The 22,573-nt window shown below is 46.5% G+C and overlaps 1 protein-coding gene across 1 annotated transcript in view; it reads left to right on the top strand.

Moving 5' to 3' along the window:
• ENTHD1 (ENTH domain containing 1) overlaps positions 1 to 22,573 on the top strand; it is a 102,179-nt gene that overhangs the window by 71,104 nt on the left and 8,502 nt on the right. The window contains exon 5 of the mRNA XM_069102822.1: positions 17,141 to 17,632. Within this exon, the coding sequence (XP_068958923.1) occupies positions 17,141 to 17,632 (492 nt within the window). The remainder of the gene's footprint in view (positions 1 to 17,140; positions 17,633 to 22,573) is intronic.

Here is a 22,573-nt window from a genome sequence, read left to right as displayed (position 1 = left end):
CATAGGAAAGTGACATGGTCAGAGCTGTGCTTTAGGAAAATCATTTTGGGCCTGAGCAGCCACCCCTCTTTCTCCGGACTTAACCTCTATTCCTGCCCCAGCCCAGCCCTTACTTCCTTGGGTGGTTAGAGGGATGATGGTGTCCTCACCACAAACAGGGATGTTCAGACAAGGATTGAGTTTGGGGGGCAAGGAAATGAGTTCGGTTTTGGCTGTGCTGAGTTCGAGCTGGCCTTCCAGTTCAAGGCTGAGATGTCTACAGGACAGTCATAACCTACCCTGTCTCCCTCCTGCTGTATTGCCGGTGCTTTTTATTTTTGAGAGCTCAGTAGAGAACTTTACATTCATATGTTTTAAGTTTCATCTCATTAGCTTTGGCCCAGCTTGTAGAAAATGTTTTGGATCCTAATTCTGCCATCCAAAAAATTAGCTATCCTGTTCAACTTGACATCATCTGCACTGTTGGTAACCATATCGTTCATTTATGTTTTCACCCAAGTGACTTATAAGAATTTGATCGTGCTTCCTCAGCTTGCTCATCTTGCCAGCCAATGACCTGACTTTTGAGCTCTTTGCCACGGGAGAACTCTGCTTCCAGAATGGAGAGAGCTGCGTCCCAAATCACTGGGGTTTTCACAAATGTTGCCAGAGGTCTTAGGAGGGCGCCTTCTCTACAGCCACCCCAAGCTCTGGCACACTGGCCACACACCCCAGGACCACCACTCAAGACTGCGACCCAGGTCCAAGCAGGTCAAAGCAAGAGTGATGATCCTCTGAATGGTTGCTTGGTCCCCCTACAATGTGCAGACCAGGAGCTCTGGAAGCAGCCATCGGCATTGTATGCTGTGCCTTCCCCACCTCTTGCCCTGGGGGCGGGTGCTAGACCACACTCTTCCATCATCTGGTTCCAGCAGAGTTCCCCGCTGACCTTTTATTTTCTCTTTGGCGTTTATGAGTTGAGAAGTCTGGAAACTGCCAGGACTGCTAGTGATTCACTCTCCTGAAGTCTGCTCTGGTGGCTCTGTGCCACTGAGGCCGCCCCAGGTCTGGGACTGTGGCTCACGTGAGTCTGCACTGGTCTCCCAGCCTGCTGTGATGGCCCCTTCCTGTCTGCCTTCCAGGCTGCCTTCAGTGGGAGATTTGTTTCTCTCTGTCACTTTGTGGGTTCTGTAGCTCTGAAGTTTGTTTAGAGCCATTTTTTACAGGTATTGGAGATGGTTGGAGCGGGAGCTCAGCCAAGTTCCTGTTTTTACTCTGCCAGCTGGACTCTGCCCCCAGCTTATAAGAATTTGTAAGAACAGCCTGCTCTGCTCCTGGAGACCCCTCCCCCCCGGAGGGGAGACTTATCAGTGATCCATTAATCGACATTTCCCAGGCTGGACACTCAATTAGTGTAACCTGCCTGCAGCGGGGCTTTTGTCCAGGGCATCATGAGAGATATTATCTAAGAACAGAGATATATCTAAGAATCAAGGCCAGAAGAGAGATTCCTCCTGAGTCCCTGGGTCTTGGTGCTCTTCTCTTCCTTAAGTTATCTTGTGTTTACTTATTTAGTCAGTCAGTCAGTAAACATTTATTAAGCCTCTAATGTGTGCCAGGCTGTGCTAAGCACTGGGGATACAAACCCTCAAGGAACTCACAGTCTAACACACAAAAGGAAGCCGAGCAGAAGGGGTAGAATGAGGGTGGGAGATGACATCCAGAGGATTGCAGCCTGGTGCCCTCCTTAAGCGGAGGGTGTGGGAAGAGCTCTCTGCCCTTCATCCTCCACCCTCCAAATTGAGTCACATTTTGTGTTCTTGGAGGATACAAACTCCCTAAGGCTTAGCAGGGTCCCTGGCACACAATGGGCTCCCAGTGGATGCTGATATGAAGACTTTACATGGGCATTGAAGCACAATTTCAGATGAGAGAGCCTAAGTAAAGGCCAGCCTGATGCCAGGAGGGGCCTAATTTTGACCTTAGGTTGAAGTAGAAGAGGGGAGGCCATGGGCAGTAACAGATTCTACAGCTCATTGGCAACCACAAATCAAAAAACCTAGAACCACTGGTATTTCAGCTACACCCAATTCTACACACGGTAATCACCCTGGCTTATGACATTTTCACATTCTAAAGACCATGTGAACCATGTGAAAATAGGACTTCAGGGGAAGTGTTGCTGTCTGATTTAAACCAATTTTTGTCCATTTTTCATTTTTGGAAGATGTGGTTCATAACTCAACATCTGTTTTACAGTCTGACTGGTGGGAAGCTTGTAAAGATATTGTGAGCAATTCCAGATTGCTTTCCCTTGTTTTCTTCATTCATTGTTTATTTATATGAATCCAGTTCCAGGAAACCCTCACTGGCATTCGTTGGAAAGATCGCTTTGTGACTTTGCAAATAGTTATCCTTGAATGTGCACTTCTGTTGCATTGAGCTGCTGACAATGACCCTTGCTGGGCAAAGTGAATGCAACCATTTGATGTTGGGGGTCATGTAGAATCTAAATTCCAGGCCAGCCTTCTTTCTGTAGCATCCTTGTGTGTGTGTGTGTGTGGGGGGTCATCCAGGCTCTGTCTGAGCAGTTCCAGAAATGGCGGCATCTATGGTTGGGCAAGTCTAGTTGTAAGAAGTCTTTGATGGAGGCTGATTCTCAAGATAACAACTCCCTGCTTTTCAGACACATTTTTCTAACCTTAGGAACTAGAAGTACCTTGAGGGCAGGGGCCACCTTCCTAAGCTTGTAGCTCTGGTCACCCAGTAGTTTGGATTTCTATTTTCTAGGTATAAACAAAGTGGATTCGCTTTTTCCTGCTTGACATTTTCTATCTTGAATGCAGTGGGGACAGGCACTCACTTGGCATGATTATATAAGCTCTTTCCTCCACTAGGTCCTCCTTGGCAGCAGATCCTTTCCTGCTAACATAGAGGGCTAGTGTGTATGTCCATGGGGGGAGGGATGGGGAGTGAAGAGGACATCCTGGGAAGTTTAAAGAGGGAATCCTCTTTAAATCCCATTCTATTTACTTTCTTAAAGTACTCCTGCCCAGTCCTCAGAATGCTTCATGCTACTTCCTGCTGACGTGGCTCATCAAATAAAGACATAATTTGGAAATAATGTGGGAAAGGAAAAGAGGGCACCTTTTCTCCTAAAAGTCTGGGGAGAGGGGGATAGCAGAACATGATTTAGTAAATGGGAAATTACATCATAATGCTTTATGTGCATATTGTACTTCCTGTTTTCAAAAATTTAGAATGCCTTGGCAGCCGCCAGGCACACACGATATTCTCCAAATAATTGGACCCCATTCCACATGTTGTGCAGCTGGCTGAGAGCATTAGTGATGCTAACTCCCATGTTTGAGAGCAGATGCTTTTAGAGAGTCTTCACATCATTTGACGGAACATTAAATAGCCTACTTTAAATGCTAGAGTGGCAGGAGAAACAGAAAACACTATCTGCATACCAGATTTCCTACCCCCAAAGAGCTGATTCATAAAAGCAAACCCATGACCTTTGGCAAACTGCCCTTAGAAGGCGTCAGACCACTGGGCTCCAGACCTGCTTCTCCAGGCTCATTTACCTTCCCTTTTTTCTTTGAAAATATTACTTGTCTACAAAACCTAAGCCATAAATGTGACTTATAAACCCACTGGGGACATTTTTTAGAGTCTCCCCTTTTCTATAATTGTGAATATAATTGTCCAAAGCCTCAGACAGCTGCAGTAAAAACCAATGAAAGAATAAAAGATAGTGTACAGGTCAGTTCAAAAGGCATTTATTAACAGCCGCAGCTATGTTTTTAAGATGCTGCCCATTTGTATTTGTTCCTCAAGCCTAAGTTGTTTATATTACTATCATGCCCCAAAGAAATCTAGAGGTATATTGACTTCTGAATTATTTATGAATTTCAGGTCAAGGAACCAAGCCCAAGCCCTTTCCATATTACTGATGAGTGTTTTTGCCATAAAACCACATCACATAATCATGCTGATTTTTCAAGTGAGGAAACTCCAGTTCCGTCCAAACCATAATAATGTGCTTTGTAACACTGGCTGCATCCTCCTGTGCCAGGGTCCAAGCTGACTTTATCTGTGACCTTTAAATATGTGTCTGCATATCTAATTTCAAGTGGGAGTTAAAAGACAAACAGGGATTTAAGCTGTAGGGTGCTCACTTGTAAAAACAAAACCCCAAACCAAGCACTATTTAAAAGTAGGAGTGACTGGATTAGATGTAATTATTTTTCATAATGTACTTGTTTAATTATATTTTTCTCCATTGGTTTCTATTACATAAGAGTTCATTATGTGCTCTTGGAAAAACCTGAGCTGCCTAGCGATGGCCTGCAAAGTCTTTGAAAATCAGGTTTCAGAGGAGGTTTCCTCGTGGCTTTTGAGGGAGATCGGCAGGAGCTGTGAGGTTCCACCTCCCCCTGTTAGGGGTACAGTTTGTTAGCAGCTCAGGCCTCCTTTACTAGGGGGTAGCCTGGGCTGGCAGTAGGGGCAAAGCCAGCAGAATGACACTGAGGTGAATTCCCTCAGATGTCCAAAGTCACACGGAGAGAGGGTGTTCAGGAAAAGCTTCTTCCTTCATTTTGATTCAAGATGTCTGAATCCAACATATTTCTTTTGGAATAGGTAAAGGAGGGAAAAAATAACTTCTGCTCTGGTTTTCTCTGGGTGGGTCCTGAGACTCAGCAGCCCCTCCCCGCCCCCTCCACTGCTGGTTTTTCCATGCCAGGCATCAGTCTGGGGCCTGCCAGCCATGCCCCCCCAAAACCACTTTTTGGCCAGAACCCCTCCACCCTGAGCTGTGTCTGAGAAACCTCAGAACATAACAGTCCCAGTGTGATCCACAGATGTGGGTGAAAGGGCCCCTAGCGCCCATAAAACACTCAAAGTAACAATGCGTGTGTGGGGCACAGACAGCATTTATTCCACCGCACAGAAACATGTAAGGGCCTCACACTAGCCCAGAAACAATGAATACAATTTTTCTCTCTGGTGAATAGAAGCCTTTTCCTCCAAGGTCCTAAAATCCTACATACTCACAGCAACACCTCCCCCCCTGCCTCAGAAAGTCAACAAATGAGGCTGGTAAGGAGGCAACCACCCAATAAGAAATATTCCAGGGAGTGCTTTTCTTACTCCACAGAGCCATACAGTCATGCAGCCTTCTAGTTACCCTGTGCTTTGGACACCCCTGGAGGAAAACACTTTGAGGTTACCAGACAGTCCACCAGACCATCCCCTTCTATATTGTGCTGAGAACCCATTTCAGAGGCCAGAAGCCACACAGGGATCCAGCTTTATGATGCAATACTGAGAGGCTTAGCCTCTATCCAGAAGAAAACAACCTTGGCCAGGGCTGCAGGAGATGAGACGCACAACCTTTCTTCCCATCAGACCTGCACAGTCCAAATATCTTCTGGCAACTAAGGGTGGCAGGCAGAGGCCAGGCCTATTGCAATTCTTCCTTCTCTTTCCCCTCTTTCTTGAAGCCTATCCTTTAGGAGGCACCCATGGGCACAGGTCATATCCTCCAAAGGTGGCTACAATCACTAGTCTCAAAGGTTTACCTCCCCCTAAATGGTCATTGAGCGGCACATAGCTCATGAGGTATCCTGACTCCTCTGTGTGGTTCTAGACGTCAGAAATCCATTCCTGCCAACCTGACCTTCCTGTAGAGATTTGGTGTTGGCCTAGGGGCCAAGGGATCAAGGATTACTTATTACAAGTGAGGTTCTATAGGTTGGAGTGCCCCAAGGGTACAAAAGCAATACCTTGGTGGTAAATTCAGTGGGTCCTGCTGTATGTGGTCTTGAGATGAAGAGAAGAAGCCAAAATGATCTACCAAAGGGTTAAAGTGATGGGGGAAGTAAGAGAAATGGGAAGATCTTCACAGAAAGAATAGGAGCTGGTGGGGAGGCAGTAGAAGAGAGAATCCTAGGCATTTTACCTGTCCCTGAACGTCTGATTTGTGTGCCAACATTTTATGTGAAGGATCCATCCCTGGACAGTGTTCACAGGGATCCAGAAGGCTGGAAGCATAGGACAAAACCCTTGGAATCAGTGCCTCCCCCTGGGACCCTTGCCTGTCCTTCACCCCTGCTCCCAGATAATAAACCGGACTTCAGGGAATGAGCCCCTGTGCAGTTATTTTTGTGTGGGTGCCGAGTATCTGAGGCTGGAACCAATCGTAGGTCTCCCGAGTCTGGGGCTGGCGCTCTTACTCACTGCACCACCTGGCCACCCCTTCACGAAAACTTTTTAAGGGAAAAAAAGGAATGCTGACATCAACACGCTGCTCCAGGAACCAGGCTTCCTTTCTAAGTGTGAGAAGGATGAGGTGAGCACAGCTCTCTTTTATAAGCAGAAAACGACTCCAAATAGTGTGTGAGATCTCAGATGCAGAAACACCAGCGAAACCACAGCTGAAGGGCCCAAAAAGTAAGGCTGGGGGTGGAATGGGGAAGGAGGAGGACCAAGACTGGATGGGGAAGTCTGTGGCTTACTCATGAAGGGAAGGAAGTGATCACTACAAACAAAGTGTTCTTTAAATGACTGGGATACGGTCCTCCCATTTCTGTAATTTTTTACAAAAAGAAACCGAATTGCTTTCTCTGAGCTGCCTGTCCTGGTTAGTGCTTGTCTGTGGGGACTGTTGCAGAGGCTTGAGCGGCCCCATGATCAGAAGGGGAAACAGCCAAAGCCCAAGCTACCAAACCTTGACTATGGGGCATCCCCCAACTTGCCCCCTCCAGGGGCAGCCGTTCTGGGGAGAGAGCCGCATCTCCTTTCATTCCTTTGCTGCCCATTAGAGCCGGAGATGTTTCTGGAGGCAGACTGCTAACAAAATGCTCATGGGGCCGCTTGACTAGCTCTGCAGATTGTCACCTTCCACCCAGCAGATTGTGGACAGAGAAAATGGGCCAAGACAGACAGGGTGACATTTGACCTGCTTTGGGGCAAGTTGCTTCTTCCCATAACATTCACTTTCCTCCTGGCTAGTGATTTTGCAGCTTTCTTTTTTCTTTTTACAAAACCAGTCCCAGCTCTCAGTTACCCTGTGGGAGTGTCTGTTTGGCAGCTGTTGGATCAACATGGAACATGGGCCTTAAGAGGAAGGATGCCAAGGGTCACGGGAACTACAGGCCTCTTACTTTAACAGCTCTGTCCCGGCTCACCACCATGCTTGAATGTTTGGAGCAAATAAAGATTAAATTAAAAAATGCCCTGTATCAGTTTAGAACAGGGCCTCATGGATAGATAGATGCCAGATACTTTCACTTCATCCTGTCCTGGTGATGGTCTTGAACAACAATTAATAATGCAATCCAGGAAACATCTATTAAACATCTCTTCTGTGCAAGGCAGTGTGCTTGGAGAGAGAAGGGGGAAAAAGATATAGATCCTGCCCAAGAGGCACTTGGAGTCTCATGGTGGAGGCGACTGACTGAATTATAGCCTGTATACAAAGACAATATGGCATTCAATGTGTTTGTGATGTGGGCAAAGGAGACCAAGCACTAGGAGAAATGTGGGCAGGGTGAGCCCACTTTCATCTAGGGTAGGGATGGGCTAGGGAAGGCTTCCTGGGAGAGGAGGCATCTTAAGTAGGGCCTTGAAGGAAAGGAGAGAGCTTTCAACAGATGGAGAGGGAGGGAGAACTGTTCCAAGGATGGGGAACTGTGTAGGCAAAGCCACAGAGGAAGGAGAACGGAGTGGGAGAAAGGAAGCTGGAGAGAGGTCCAGTTTGTTTGCAGCAGGTGTCTTAGGAGCCACATCGGAGGGGGCCTCACATGCCAGAATCTGGAATTTCAGCTTTATTCGTAGGCAGTGGGGAGTCACTGAAGGTTGTGAATAGAGGACTGGTCTACTTGCTGATCTCCACACATGAATGAATGAATGACTGAAAAGCATTTGTTGTGGACTGACTATGTGCCACGCACTGCTAAGCCCAAAACAGTCCTTGCCCTCAAGGAGCTTACATTCTAAGAGATAATGAGGGAGCTATGTGCATAGCAGGGCTCAGAGATAGAGGCTGGGGAGACAGAAGGAAGGCAGCTTAATAAGCTTCTGGTGGATTTTTATTAGATATTTTCAAAGAAAAGCAATCTGTCCACAAGAGAGACATACAGATTGTATGCAGTCCCAATGTCCATTCTATTTGGTATGTAAGTTCAGAATAAAAACTAAAAGTCAGTGGAGGAGATTGCTGGGGAAGTAGACTTGGGCTTCGGCAAGATAAAGGAGAGTCCTGATTTCTTCTCTCCCTACAATCCCCGTCTTGGAATGTGCTCCCCCTCACCTCTCCCCATCATCCTTCAGGATTCAGCTGGCACTATGGGAGGGGCCCATCTTGATTTCTCTCTCTTAGCCTCCTGCCTTTCTCCCCCACAAGGTGAAGAAGGAAAGGAGGAAGCCTGATGGGCACTGCCAGGGTATGCTGGAACCAGCGCCATGGTGGTAACTGATAGCTTAATTTTCACCTCAGAAATTGGCCCGTGCTCTAAACTGGGGCTTGAGTTATTTGCTGATTGTCTAGATTTGGGAAAGCTAAAGGCAAAATCTTAACAGAGCAGGAGAAACTTAAATGTGTGGTATGCAGGTTTTTTTCATAGACCTAGCGATTAAACATTTACCAGCTTGTGCCTGACTGAAGACCTGAGTTCAGATTCTCTCAGTCACCTTCTAGCTGTGTGAGCCTGGGCAAGTCATTTAACTTCCCTGTGACTCGGTTTCGTTATCTCTAAAACGAGGGAATCGAACTCACCGGCCTCTGAGGTTGCTTCCAGATCTAAAAGAGCACCTTCTCCTGAAATTACTTTGTCTAGCCTTTGGATTTATTTCTCTGTGCACTTGTACCCTCCCTCCAGTGAAAAGTCAGCGCCTTAGGACGCGGCCTATTTCCTACATATATTTCTATCCTTGACAACCATCCCCATGCCCTCTATTGCACGGGCACTTAATGAATGCTGACTGAACAGAGTTGAATGAAATTGAAGTGGTCATCGTGGCATAGCAGGAAGATTACGTGGGCCGCGATGTGTAGGATGGAGTGCTTACACAAGGGAGGCAGGAAGATCTGGAGATGATGACAAGTGTATGGGAGAGATTGCCAGAGGAAGAGGGAAAGGAGGGGGCCCAGGGGAGAGAGATTTTGGAAGAAAGAATGGCAGGACTTGGCACCTGACTAGGCCTGGAGACAGTGGAGAGGCCAAGACTGATTCTAAGTACAGCTTGGGATCCCAGACAGATGGTGCCGCCATTCATAGAGCAGCAGATTTGGGGATCCAGGGAATCCTAGCTTTTCAGGAACCCAGTTTTTTACTTGATATCATGCAGTCCTCTCAACAGAAAGCTCAAGCATTTGGGCTCCTTTCATGGAGAAGCATGCCAAGGCTAGAAACAGCACTGCCCCCGTAAGCCAAGAAGAAGCCCTTTGGTGCCCTGGCCTGGCCGAAGGCCAGCCTCCATCCTGGGACCTCAGGGCTGCCTCTACCTTCTTGGGGCATCCCTTGGATGGCCTTGGAGACTGCAAAGTCCATGGACTCCTGCCATGACAGGTGGCCGCTGAATCCTGCCCTTGCCTCTAGCTTAGTTTGATAAGGGAAATTATCTTCTATCTCTGTTCTCCAGGTTGTTTCAACCACAGGCCAGTGTATTTCTGGGGTCGCTCAGACGCCTCCATCATCACTTCAAGTTCCAGTGATGGCCCCAATTGTCACAACTACTTTGGCCATTGGGCACCTGATCATCTCACTGCTTTCCCAGGGTGCAGTGATTGGCCATATGCCTAGACAGTCTGGTGTCTATCAGATTGGGTTTAAATTCTAGCAGAAAGAAAGAATTATTGGTATGGAAATGAGTTACATAGTTTTCAGCAATCTTTACCCAGGTTGGTCCACGGATGGCAGGCCCACAGCCTTTCCAGGTTGGTACAACCTGTTGGAGCTTGCACTCTGCTGAGTCAGGCAATCAGTGAGCATTTATTAAGCACCCACGGTGTACCAGGCACTTTGCTAGATGTTGCAGAACCCAGGGGCCCTCCAAGGTCACGATAAAGCATCAGAGGGGAGGGGAAACTATGTGCTATAATTAACATTGAATTGTACGTCCAAATGAAAGTTTCTCAAATTCCAGTGGAGCCGGGATTTCATCAGAACAGAGGGCTCCTGTGAGCAAGGTTTCCCACCAATGTAGTTCAGCACCTGGGCTCAGAGAGTAAATTCCAAGACCAGCTCACTAGCCACTAAGCCACCCTCCCTGTCTTCCCAAAATATGCACAGGAAATCTATCCCAAAAATTGGTCTCCCTTATTATAGTGTTTTTTCTTTTCTGTTATACTTGTAACCAAAAAATAACTTAAAAGGTTTGTTGTAAGTATATTCTTTCCCTTCCATCTACTCTGGCTTATCTGTACTAATTTATGTATGTGTTGGCTACCTGTCACAATAAAGCTCCAACAGGACACAGTCTATTTTCGCTTTTTCTTTATATTGGGGATTTCTTTACAGAAAAGCCATTTCTTCATATCCCTAGGCCTTCGCATGGTGTCTAGCCCATAATAAATACTTAATAAATGCTTGCTGATTGGCTGGTATCATTTAGCAGAAATGGTTAACGTCTGTTTTAAATTAATGCATGAAATATATACGTTACAGCCAGGTCTTGATTATTTTAAGTAATGAATCCCCAGGGATTGGTTGCATTATTTGAACTTGCTCTCTTCCAAGTTGTATGTAAAGATGGTCATTGGTCCTCATCCTATGGAAATATGCAATGAAAATTTGAATAACGAGACAATTTCCTCCGGTTTGTTATTTATACTAACTGTAACGAACGCCTTCCATCTCTTCCCTGTCTTTCTCTACCTCCAGCAAGAACCTGTTCTGTGTGCCCTCGATCTTCCGTCTTTGCTGTGTTGGGGGCTATTTCTCCTTCTTTCTGCATTACAGAGTATGTGATGTAAGAGGCCAAATTTGGTGAATAGTGTCACTGAGGAAGAAGGGGAGTTCTTAATGGAAACCATGACAGATCTTTTCCATTTTTTACTTGCTTGTTGTCCTGTTTCCATCCTTAAACACTCTTGGGCTTAACTGGGTCTGTTGACAAGCTTTTTCTCCACTTTTTCCTTCTACTGTTTCTTTCTGTTTTGTGAGGCGATGCCATGCATAATCTTTCCCTTTCCTACACTGTAAAATTTTACAAATGAGTTTACATTCCAAATTAGCATTGCCCTTGGCTGCTGTATCTCCCCACTTGGCAAGATCAAGCATTTGCTGGCTGAGGTGGTTTCTGGGTTCTCTCGGTCTCCTCACTAGCAATTGTTTTAAATTGTTTAAACTGTTCTTTTATTCATTCTCCTCCCCCTTTTGGAGGAAGGGGAGGCATCAGTAGCTTGTTTATACTGGCCAGATTGGAGTTGTTTCAGCTGCCTGACACAGCTTTTTATTTTTGTCCTTTTTCCTAATTGATATTGATTTTGCTCGAACAGCTTGATTGTCTGCTTGTACACAGACAGATGATTTGGAAATTCCTACCACATCAGCTACTAGCCATTACCTGTCAGAATTTACAGCTCCACTTTTTTTTTTTGTCATGCTATTTGGTGCTTGCCCAGGGCCTTCTTACTTTCTAAAATTAGAAGTTCCTGGTCTATAGGCCTGAGGCTTCTGAGCCCGCCAGCATCGAACCATGCAATTAATTATGTTACTAGTTTACAATCGTGGACTGACAAGCATATTTGATTCAAATGGAAAAGATATTTTAAAGTCCGACCTTTCAATCTGGCAGACAGGAACGTAAAGAGCGATTAAGCTATTGGGACCTGAGGGCAGTAGGAAGAGAGAGGAGAGAGGAAGGAGTGGATTCCAGTGCTAAGTTTTGATGGAACTTGATAGAACAAGAAGGGTGAGTCAGAGATTCCTGTACGGGTTCGAGGCTGGGTGAGTGGGACACAGCAATAGGGAGAAGAACGTTTGAGGAAGAAGGTTCTTTATTCAGTTGTGGACAGTCCTTCGTTCATTCAGAAAACATAAAAGTGCCTCATAGTGCTGGGAATAGAGAACCGAAGGTCCGAGCAGCCTCTGCCCTCAAGGAGAAATAAGACAGGCTCGACAAGGAAGCCCAAACCCCAGCCAGAGGAATTTCTGGAGGCAAGAGGGATGGAGGAGGCGCGGGATGGGATAGGGGCCCTTGCAGGAGGGGCCCCTGGAGCTGAGCTGTGAAGGAGAAGAGGGAAGTGGAGCGGCTGGTGCCAGATGGTGCAGGTCCTTGTCCCCACAGAAACTGAAAGACAGAGTTCCGAGCACAATCAATTTATTCGTTAGGTTAGCAGTAGCCAATAAATCTGGTCAATGGCTTCTCTTGATGACCAAAGACAGGGAGTGAGGGCCGACAGGGCCTTTTAAGCCTAGGTGTGTCTTCCTTCTGATCGGCCTGACTGGACATTATAGAGACCTCTCCTGGCAATCCCAATCGGGAGGCATTTTCTTGAGGACGTGGGTTTAAGAGTTCTCACCTCCTTCCTATCACTTCATCATTGGGGGTGGGCAGGACTAATGAGGACAGGATTGGTCTGCAGCTGGGGAAAGTGTGATGGCCTTCAGATGTGGCTGATTTTGCCTGCGCTGACACTTCAGGAATGCCGATTGCTCTGTGAGACCCAGACAGAAACTAGGGCCCAGCTGGGCTGGGCCAAGAGGAGATAACCTGTGGGCTGGGGGTGATCACAGCACTGATCCAGCCCTTTAGGGATGACCTGCCCTTCGGAAGTGGGCTCTGGCACAATGAGCAAAAGGATGCCCGGAGTAATATTAGTTATTAAAGAATAGAACATAGAAGCCAAATGAGTTTGTATTTTGTTCTGGAGTCAAGAGGCAGCCACCAGAGATTGTTAGGTAGGAAAGTTATGCCATCAGTCCCATGTTAGAGAATGGGTCAAGCTGCCTGGACGTCCGGTCTGCTGATACCAGAACTCTGGAAAGAATTCGGGTCTGGAGATCCATAGGATTGAGAGTGACCTCAATGGGGAAAGAATTGAAACCATGGGGGAATGAAGACAGATTCTTGAAAGGAAGGAGGAGGCTGAGAAAGTGTGACCAGAGAGCAGGCACTGGTGTCTTTGACTGCCATAGTCACGAGGTAGGCAGGCTGTCTCTCAGAGGCGTCTTTAAGGCAATGAACGATACATTTCAGCTTTTATCTCTTGTCCTGCTTGCCAGCTCTGTGCTTTGTAATCTGTAATAGGATACTATTTGTCTTACTCATAGAAGAATTGGTCACAGCAAGAGCTCTGAGGGAATGTAACACCTATTATTAGATTCACAATATGATGGCAGGTAAAATAGCACACCCTGATTATAGTACCTGGAACAAGGCAGTGGAAACATTACAGAAATGAAAAAGGCACCACCATATTATTTTCATACCTTGTAAGCACGTTTCTTTAATCAAATTCAAAACCGAGCTGCTTTCCCAACTACCTTCATCATGTTCCTTAATCGAGCATCTGTAAAATCAGGAGATAGGATTACATATTCCCTAAGGTGCCTTCCATTTTAAAATCCAACCAACCAGCATTTATTCAGCACCTACTATGTACACTGCTATACATTGTGGTAGGTATTGAGGCTAAAAAAGACAAAAACAAAAAGTCTCTGCTCTCAGGGAAGTTGGTTCTAATGTCTCTTGTGCAAATCCTTTCATTTAAATGTTGTTTTCCTCATAAGAATGTGCACTTCTTGAGGGCAGGGATTGTTTTGACTTTCTTTGAATCTTAACCCTTCATACAGTGCCTGGCTCACACTAAGCATTTAATGCTTGTTTGTTCAGTGATTGCTAAAGGTATAGACAAGATTAAATACAAAGCAGATCCAAGGTTATCCTAGGGGGGCCAACATTAGCCAGTGAGGAGACCAAGAAGACCATCGCACAGATAGCGGTTCTTGGACTTAGTCTGGAAAGAAAACAAGGACTGCATGCAGGATGTGGAGGTGAAGAGGGAGAGTGTCTGTGAATGGACAGTGGCTGGGAGGTGGGAGATGGAGCCAGGCAGGGACTGGAAAGGGAGACGTGGGGAGTCTGAGATGATGAGAAGCCTGATTTGAAATGTCCAGTCAGCAGCTGATGATGCAAGAGGGGCGCTCAGAAGAAAGTCATTGGCTTAAAGATGGTGACTGAACCTGTGGGAGCTGAGGAGAGGAGGGAGATAAAAAAGAAGGCCCAGGCACATGATTCCAAACAATACTTTCCTAGCGGTGCTGTACCCCTTTTACTTAAATCCATTCATTATCCACCATTTAACAAACCTACTGTGTGCTGAGCCCTGTGTCAGGCACTGGGTGAGGGACGAAGTTGTGACAAAGACATCAACCCTCTCTACTCATAGGACTTAGTGCCTGTGGGTGTAGATAAGAAACTCATACAACTATAATATACAACAAATATTCATTAAGTGGTATGGTTCTGTGCCAGGCACTGCGCTAAGCACAGGGAATAGAAAGACAGAAATGAAACAGTCCCTGCCCTCAAGGGGCTTCCATTCTACCAGTAAGTACTTTAGCAAGTTGTACATCCTAATGCTGTGTGAGCTCCCAGAGGGAAGGCAGCTGCTGAGAAGGGGGAGTCCATGGAGGAGGAAATTCGAGGCATGGACTCTAGCCTGTGTAAAGGCATGACGTTAGGAAATTGCCAGACATGTCTGCACTGTGGGGCTAGGGTGGAAAGGTGAGATGATGTCAGATTGTAGAGAGCCCTGAATGTCAGGAAAGAGGAGTCTGGACACTATTCAGTAAGGCAATAGGAGAGGAAATATTAAACCTCAGTTATAGCAATAGCCTTTGGGTTTCCTCAATTCTCAGATCTTCCTGCTTCAGTTCTTCCTTTTAAAAAAGACTACAGGAATAGTCTTCCTCACAAACTGCATTATCATGTCACTCCTCTGCTTAAGCCCCCCTCCCTGCTCTCCGATGGCTCTTTCTTGCCTCTCCTCATAAATCCAAACTCCTCAGCTTCTAGCCAAGAGCCTCTGCCAGCTGGATCCATGTTCCTCTCCAAACTGATCTGATCTCCCTCTTCACTCAGCTTCTGCCCAGCCCAGCCAGTCTCTGCCTTCACTCATTCTCCTTCCTCACCTGAAATGCCCTTCTTGGCAGGCTGTCTCCTTGATTTCCAAGTCATGTTCATCCACTAATAAGTTTTCAATAACTCAGTTCCTTCAGAAAGTCTTCTCTAATAAATTCCACCCTATAATGATCCTTATTTCCATAGTGCTTGTGTATCTGATTTGTCCTCGATCGTGGAATCATGTTATTCCGATCTCCAAGGCTGAACTCTAAGTTTCTCAAGGTTAGCACCTGCATCCTTTACAATCCTCTTCTGGTGTCTGGTTGTGCTGAGAAATTGCCCCTGAGTTCTCAGCCTGAGGATGGCCCATAGCATCACAGCCTCAGGGGCCACCCGTCCAGCCAGCCAGCCTCTTTCTTTTACAGATGCAGGAGCTGAGGCCCAAAGTGATGCAGGGTAAAGCCAAGCATGAGCAGCTTTCCAGAGGACTGCTGCTGTGAACAGCTTTCAGGGCTCTGATTAGTGAAGCTGGGATTTGAACCCATGGTTTCTAGCTCCAAATCCATCATTCTTTCTCATTCCAGAAGGCTGTGAATGGAGCCCACACTCCAGCAGGTCCTTAAGCCAGGAAGGCTCTGAGGAGGAGCCTGGACAGAGACTGTCTGACCTCAAATATTCATCGGAGGATTTTCTCAAGGTCTTTCAGTCTTTTGGGGATACTGATGAAACACTCAGCCTATGCACCTGCTGTCTTTGCCCAGCCCTGGCCTGGCTGGCCCCTTAGCAACAGCGTCCAGTCCACTCCTGTCACACAGTGTTCTACAGACGGTGCATAGTTACCGAGCATCTTTTTGTTGAGATTTTGGCCACAGTAGATAGAGTGCTGGGCCTGGAGTCCCAATGACCTGAGTTCAAATCTGTGACCCTGAGCAAATTGATCTCTCTTTGCCTTAGTTTCCTCATCTGTAAAATGGGGGTGATGGTAGCACTTATTTCCCAGGGCTATTGTGAGGAACAAATGAGATAAGAATTGTAAAGTGCTTGGCACAGTGCCGGGAACATAGTAAGCGCTGTATTGACGTTGGCTATCATTGATAGCGATTATCTATGCTAGGCCGCCACATCCAGCAGCATTGCCGGGAGAGTGTTGGTATTGACCGACTTGTCAGTGGGCACAAATGTAAGGTTGTGGAAGGTCCCCCCCAAACGACCCTGCCCACGTTCTTCTTCTTCTTCCATTTGGGGGCTTGGCCATATCTGGAGAAGCCTCACTTTCCCCCCATAATTCAGAATGAGGAAGTGACCACCATCAACAGAAATCCCTTGTGCAGCATTCACAGAGTGCCAGACGTTTACAATAAGGGAATTCTCGTGGGATCAGCATGGAATGATGGACAGCGCACACACAATGGTGGGATGACCTGGCTTTCAGTGGGTAAGCCTGCCCACTTGACTCTTGAGTCTCACCCTTCAGAGCGTCCACCATTCTCATCTTTCGGGGTCCCCTAGTTATGGTTCCTAGTTTCTCTAACTCCACCTCTCAGAAACCCATCTCTTTTCTCATCACAGTTATATGGAATTATTTGGACGCCCTGGCATTTAGATAGAACATGGAAGGATTGGCTTGAGAAGTGATGACAAAGGCAAGTGATTCGTGTACAAATAGACATTGCTAGGCCAGGTTCACCTTGAATTTCAGTCCTCTCCCAGGTGTGTATCTGGTTAGAATAAAGATCTCATTTTCTCCTCTCCCCTCCAGATCCTGCTCTGACTGTCTTCCTCTTCAGAACCTCCTGCCTTCCGCTGGTTTGGACCCCAGGCTGGCCCCTCTGGGTTCCTTTTTCGGGGTTTCAGTATTCCTTCTTGTGACGTTGCAGGGCTCTGTGTGTTCAAGAATAACTTGAGAAATGAAGTGACAGGAGGCAGAAGCGAAAGGCAGTAATAACCATTTCTATAACGATCTGTCACTAAAGGGGACAGAATGCTTCATTTAGGGCAATAGAATTATCCTTGTTATGATAGGAAATAGAGCAGAGCGGCTCTCATCTGCAAATCATAATTCCTCTCTGGTGTTTTTCAGATGCTGTGCCTGCTCCTCTGGAAAAAAGTCCATCTCTGCATACGAGCCTGAGCTTGGACAAAAGGCTAGACAGCTTCGGCATCGACCGACTCGACTTATCCAACCTCTTACCGGAAAACACCACACAACAGCCTCTACAGTGTCATTCCCCTCAGAAGAACTGTGAAACCTTGGGAACTGAGCAGGACCTCTGGCCGTCAGGGAGAGAAGAGGCTGTCAGCACCAACGTGGGGGTGTCAAAGTCCGATCCCTTCTTCCGTAGGTCTCAGGCTTTTTTCCATAGATCTCAGGCTTCGGTAGAGACCCTCTATGTGTCTCCCTCCTTCAAAACCTTTGAACCTTTGAAGGAGAGTCTAATTAGCAAGGAGTACCCAGAACCAACGCAGAGCCACTCCAAACAATCTTCTGAGCCTAATGTAACACCGATGCCAAATCTTAGCTCCAGCAGCGTTGAGATGGATAGTATGGGCCTCAACCCTTTCGCAAGACATGGTAAGTCTAATGAGCGCAGACACAAACGCATCCCTCTGCTTAGTCTTTGTCCTTTACTTTCGTCTTTCTCTGTAGCCCACATCAGCTTTCTTTCTTCCTTCTTCCTCCTTTTCTCTTAGTATATTCCTGCTGTGGAGTTATTTTCATCTAAGAAATTGGCCCTTTGCTCTCAGGTACTAAGACACGTTTATTGTGGGCTGTGGGCCTCACCACAGGGAGTGAGGCAGAGCAGTGTGGAACAAATTAGGGAGAAATCAGTATCAAGAACTTTCTGCGGGACATTTTGCTTAGATGCTGCTGGCTATGGAAGAAAGACTTGGTATCTTTGTGTATTTTTTTAAAAGAATTGCTATGTACAGATAGCATGAGAACCTCTCTCCTTTCTAAAAAGCCTAGAAGGTGGCAGCAGCAGGGGCAGACTAGATGAGAGCAGGCCAGAGCCAGATCCCAGGCCCTCAGCCGACACTGTTTGCACTTTTCATTATATTTTATTCCTATAATTTAATTAGCATCAGTACAGTTTGTTTACTCCTGTGGCTGTCTCAGTAGCAGTCTTGTTGATTTTTAGGTATAAGTCAGGTGTAATAATGTTTACCAAATGATATTAATATAAAGCTTGTAAGTGGCTTGAACACGAACATAAAGTAAATCAAAGTACTGAACGTTGCTACATGAGGATGAAGAAATCCACAGACCAGACATGGCAAGGCCAGTCAATAGGAAAGCCTGGACCCCATCACCCTTTCTGGGATGACTGGCATTGAGCCAGAATAATGGTGAAATGGGGGTGAGTTTTGTGGACAGTTTAGCTTTTCTGCTGCTGTGGAGATGCGAGGGCTGCCTGTGGAGCTCCCAGGCAGGCTTGGCCTGGGGATTCTGGCAGCGGGCCTGGATTTGTTTCATAGAGATCATTTAAAAGCAAAGGAAGATAAATTTGGGGGTGGCTGTGAGCTTGGTGTATATTTGACTCTAGAAATATAGGAGGAAAGGGCTCTTTAAAACAAATTTGAATCAATATTTCTGTTACTGGATTCATTCAACAAGGATTTTTAAGGGCCTATGACTGAATGTGGCGAATACTGTGCTAGTCCTGAGGAAATGAAGCTAAAATCCTAAACGTCCCTCTGCTTAAGGAATTTGTTCACAAGAACACAGAATATTAAATATAAAGCACATGCAAAGTAATGTTCATGGCGAGAGTGTTAGCAATGAATGGCACAGAGAAAGACTTCAGGAAGTGCTATGGAGGGAGGAGGAAGGGCATACTGGGCATGGGGCACAGCTTGAGCAAAGGCATGTCGGTAGGAGGTGGAATGCTGTGTAGGGAAGCCCTTGTGCTTACTGTGGGTAAGGTAGGGTTTCTTAACCTATCTTGTGTCATACACCCCTTTGGCAGTCTGGGGGAGCCTAGGGACTCCGCTCAGAATCGGTTTTGAAAAGCACACAGTAAAATGCACAGGATTCTAGAGGAAACCAATTATATTGCAATAAAGATGCAAATTTTTTCCCATCCTAGTTCATGGTCCCTCTAAAATCTATCCATAAATCCCTGTGGGATTAGAGTTAGGAGCCCATGTTAAGAAACTCTAGTTGGGGGTGACAGAGGGTGGAAGAGAGGGAGAGGGAAAGGATTTATTAAGCGTTTACTCTATTTCAGGCACTGTGCTATCAAGCAAATAGAAGGGGGCCCTATCCTTAGGAAGATTTCATTCTAGTAGAAGACAGGACATCACAGGGAGCAGAAAGGGTCAGGGGAGGAGGGTCTAGGTTTGAAGAGAACATGGCAGGCCTGAGGTTTCAGAAGGACTCACCGGTCTGAAGAAGCTGAAGAGGCCTTTCCAGTGGGAAAAGACAGTCCCTTGGTGGGTGGGGGTGAAGAGGCGCTTGGGGCGTCATGGGCTGTTCTGGGGTCAGAGAAATGGAGAATCGAACAGCCAGGAGCTAAAAATATGTAGCTGTTGTGTTTCTTTTCCAATTCTTATCTTTTTAGAAAACTTTCTATATGGCGTCCTATATAACAAAACTTTGAAGGAGAGACTGTTGTTGCTAGAGGTATTTTAGGGAATTAAGAATGTCCTTTAATCAGACAGGGGATCACTTGGATGGCACAGACTGCGATGGCCCACTCATGCTAGCACTGTAGGACTTAGTGCTGGGGAAAAGATGGTCTGGAAGTTGGTGAAAGGAAGAATTCTGCTCTGGGTGATTAGGAGCTGGTAGCTTTAGTTTGATTTTTTTCCTTGATTATTTCTAAGTTCTAAAAACCATCCCGATATTCTTATGCTTATTAGGGTTAGATTAGATAGAAAACCCTGCCCTGGCATGGATTTTGAACATCTGACATTTCCTGTGGGTTTTTCAGATTCCAGATGTCCCCGGGTGACATCCAGCCAGCCAGCCACATCTACTGCTTCTTGACGTGAGAACTCATCCCCTAGTACGCCATGATTAATGACCGTGGCTTCTCGTTTCTGTTCAAACAGCTCCTTTCGCTGAATTGTCCCATTTGTTTTCTGCTGGGATCATAAGGACAATAACAGTAGCTCATTAGTTCAGCGCTTTAAAGTTTGCACATGTAGATTCTATCACGAGATCCTCATAATCCCATGAGGTCATGCCATGTACTCTCATGCCCATTTACCACTGGAGAGACTGAGGACTAGAGTCATTAAGGGCATTGCCCAAGGTTATCCAGCTCTTAAATGTGGGAAGTGATGGTTGAGCTGAGGCCTCTGGTCCTGCTCCCATTGTCACTCTAACCCGCAGCCTCTCTGGCCATGGGCTTCCTGGCACACTCATTACCTGTTTCCCGCCTCTCTCTGTGCAGGAAGCTGCTTCTGATTTATCCACTCTCCTTGGCTTTCTGTGGGCCTCTTTACTCCTCTGCCAGCCCTTTGTGGTCAGCCCACTGCCTGATCTGTAGAACCCTCTGGGCTGGGCGGGCAGAAAGCTGACTCTTCTCTGGAACCTCATTATCAGTCAGTGTTATGTCAATCAAGCAGTTAATCAACAACCATTCCTTTCCCTGCCTTTAGGAGCTAGGCTCTCCAGGCCCTGCCATTCTCCCAGGGGAAGCAGGTCTGTGTATCAAAATAGACAAAGAGATAAGGAGCCCCTGGGAGGGGAAGGTGCCTGCAGCTGGGGGAATCAGGGATGGAAGGGAGAAGTAGCTTTTCTAGGGGACAGAGTCCCAGACCACATGTAAGCAGCCCTGTAGAATTTGGGAAGATGGAGTTTCCTTTTTATCAATATTAATTTTCATTTCTATTCTGAGCTTAATACCAACGAGAATGGGTATTTGCCTATAGATAGTAGAACAGGAAAAGAGGTTGTGCCCCTGAAACTGTTAGTCTCTATTATGTATGGCTTGCTTTTCTTTTGAAGTATATAATAAAGATCGCTGTAGGGTGCTGGGCCATGGCTAGAGTGTGTTCATGGGCTTCAGCAGCTGGGGCCCTTGGGGACCAGAGGAGAGGGGCCTGGGAGAAAGATTGAAGGAAGCAGTTAAGTTAGAGTTCCACAGCTACCTTTTCTAGATTGCCTGAAAGTTGTGATGGAAGTGCTTGTTCTGCTCAGGGGACAGAGAGGAAGGGATACATTTAGGGTCAGAAAAATGGTTGGTTGGGGCGGCTAGGTGGTGCACTGGCCCTGGAGTCAGGAGGACCTGAGTTCAAATCCGACCTCAGACTTGACACACTTACTAGCTGTATGACCTTGGGCAAGTCACTTAACCCCAATTGCCCTCCAAAAAGGAAAAAAAAAATGGTTGGCTGTTGTCCTTCATGCTCAAAGAAGACCAGAGTGACGTCACTGCATTGGGGTGAAGGTACGATGTGTCCAGCTGTGGCCGATCAGACCAGTACAATCTCAGGTTGGCCGTATGCAGTCATTATGAATGTTCGGAGTGGAACTGCCTCTGAGTTTGCACGCCTCACGTTTCTTTTAAGCTATGGCATGTCTGCTGCCCCTTGAGCACAGCACCTGTTTTGATGCACGTACTCCATTCTGGGCCGTCCTGCCCCAGGGTCCCCCATGCTTCACCCTCAGTTCCAGAGTTCTTCAGAGAGACCTTGAGAGTGTCCTTGTATCACTCCTTCTGAGCTCTGTGTGAGCACTTGCCTTGTGGGAATTCTCTGTAAAGTAGTCTTTTAGGCAAATGTGTGTTTGGCATTCAGACAACGTGGCCAGCCCCTCTCTGCAGGAGAGTTTGAATGCCTGGCAGCTCAGCTTGAGAAAGAACCTCATAATTGGTACTATATCTTGCCAGGTGATCTTCAGAATCTTTCTAAGACAATTCAGATCAAAACAGTTTGGCTTCTGGGCACAGCGCCAGCAGACTGTCCAGGTTTCACAGCCATAAAACACTGAGGTCAGCACAACGGCTCTGTAGACTTCCAGTTTGGTAGGCAGCCTAATACCTCCTATCTCCCACACTTTCCTTCAGAGCCTCCCAGGTGCTGAGCAAGCTCTGGCAATGTGTATATCAGCTTCATGATCTATGCATACATCTCTGGAAAGTGTACTGCCAAAGGAAGTGAACTTACCCACAGGATTTAAAACTCCGTTTGCTATTAATTGAAGGCTCTATGGATGGATGGGGTAGTGCTGGTTGGTAGAGAACCTCTGTTTTCTTTTTGTTTTGGGGTTTTTTGCTTTTTGGAGGGGGGAAGGCAGGGCAGTTGGGGTTAAGTGACTTGCCCAAGGTCACACAGTTAGTAAGTGTTAAGTGTGTGAGGCCAGATTTGAACTCAGGTCCTCCTGACTCCAGGGCTGGTGCTCTATTCGCTGTGCCACCTAGCCGCCCCAGAACCTTTGTTTTCTTAGTGTTCATTGTCAGGCCAATATTAGCACAAGCAGCATAGAATTGATCCATACTCTGTTGCATCTCAGCCTCAGAAGTCACATTGAGTACACAATCATCTGCAAACAAAAAATCACACA

The sequence above is a fragment of the Petaurus breviceps genome, unplaced genomic scaffold (assembly GCF_028583685.1).
Source record: "Petaurus breviceps papuanus isolate PSGF00001 unplaced genomic scaffold, PetGlider_PUasm1.0 558, whole genome shotgun sequence".
Lineage (NCBI taxonomy): Eukaryota > Metazoa > Chordata > Mammalia > Diprotodontia > Petauridae > Petaurus > Petaurus breviceps.
The sequence above is the reverse complement of the archived record's forward strand: the minus strand, read 5'-3'. Positions and strand labels throughout refer to the sequence as shown.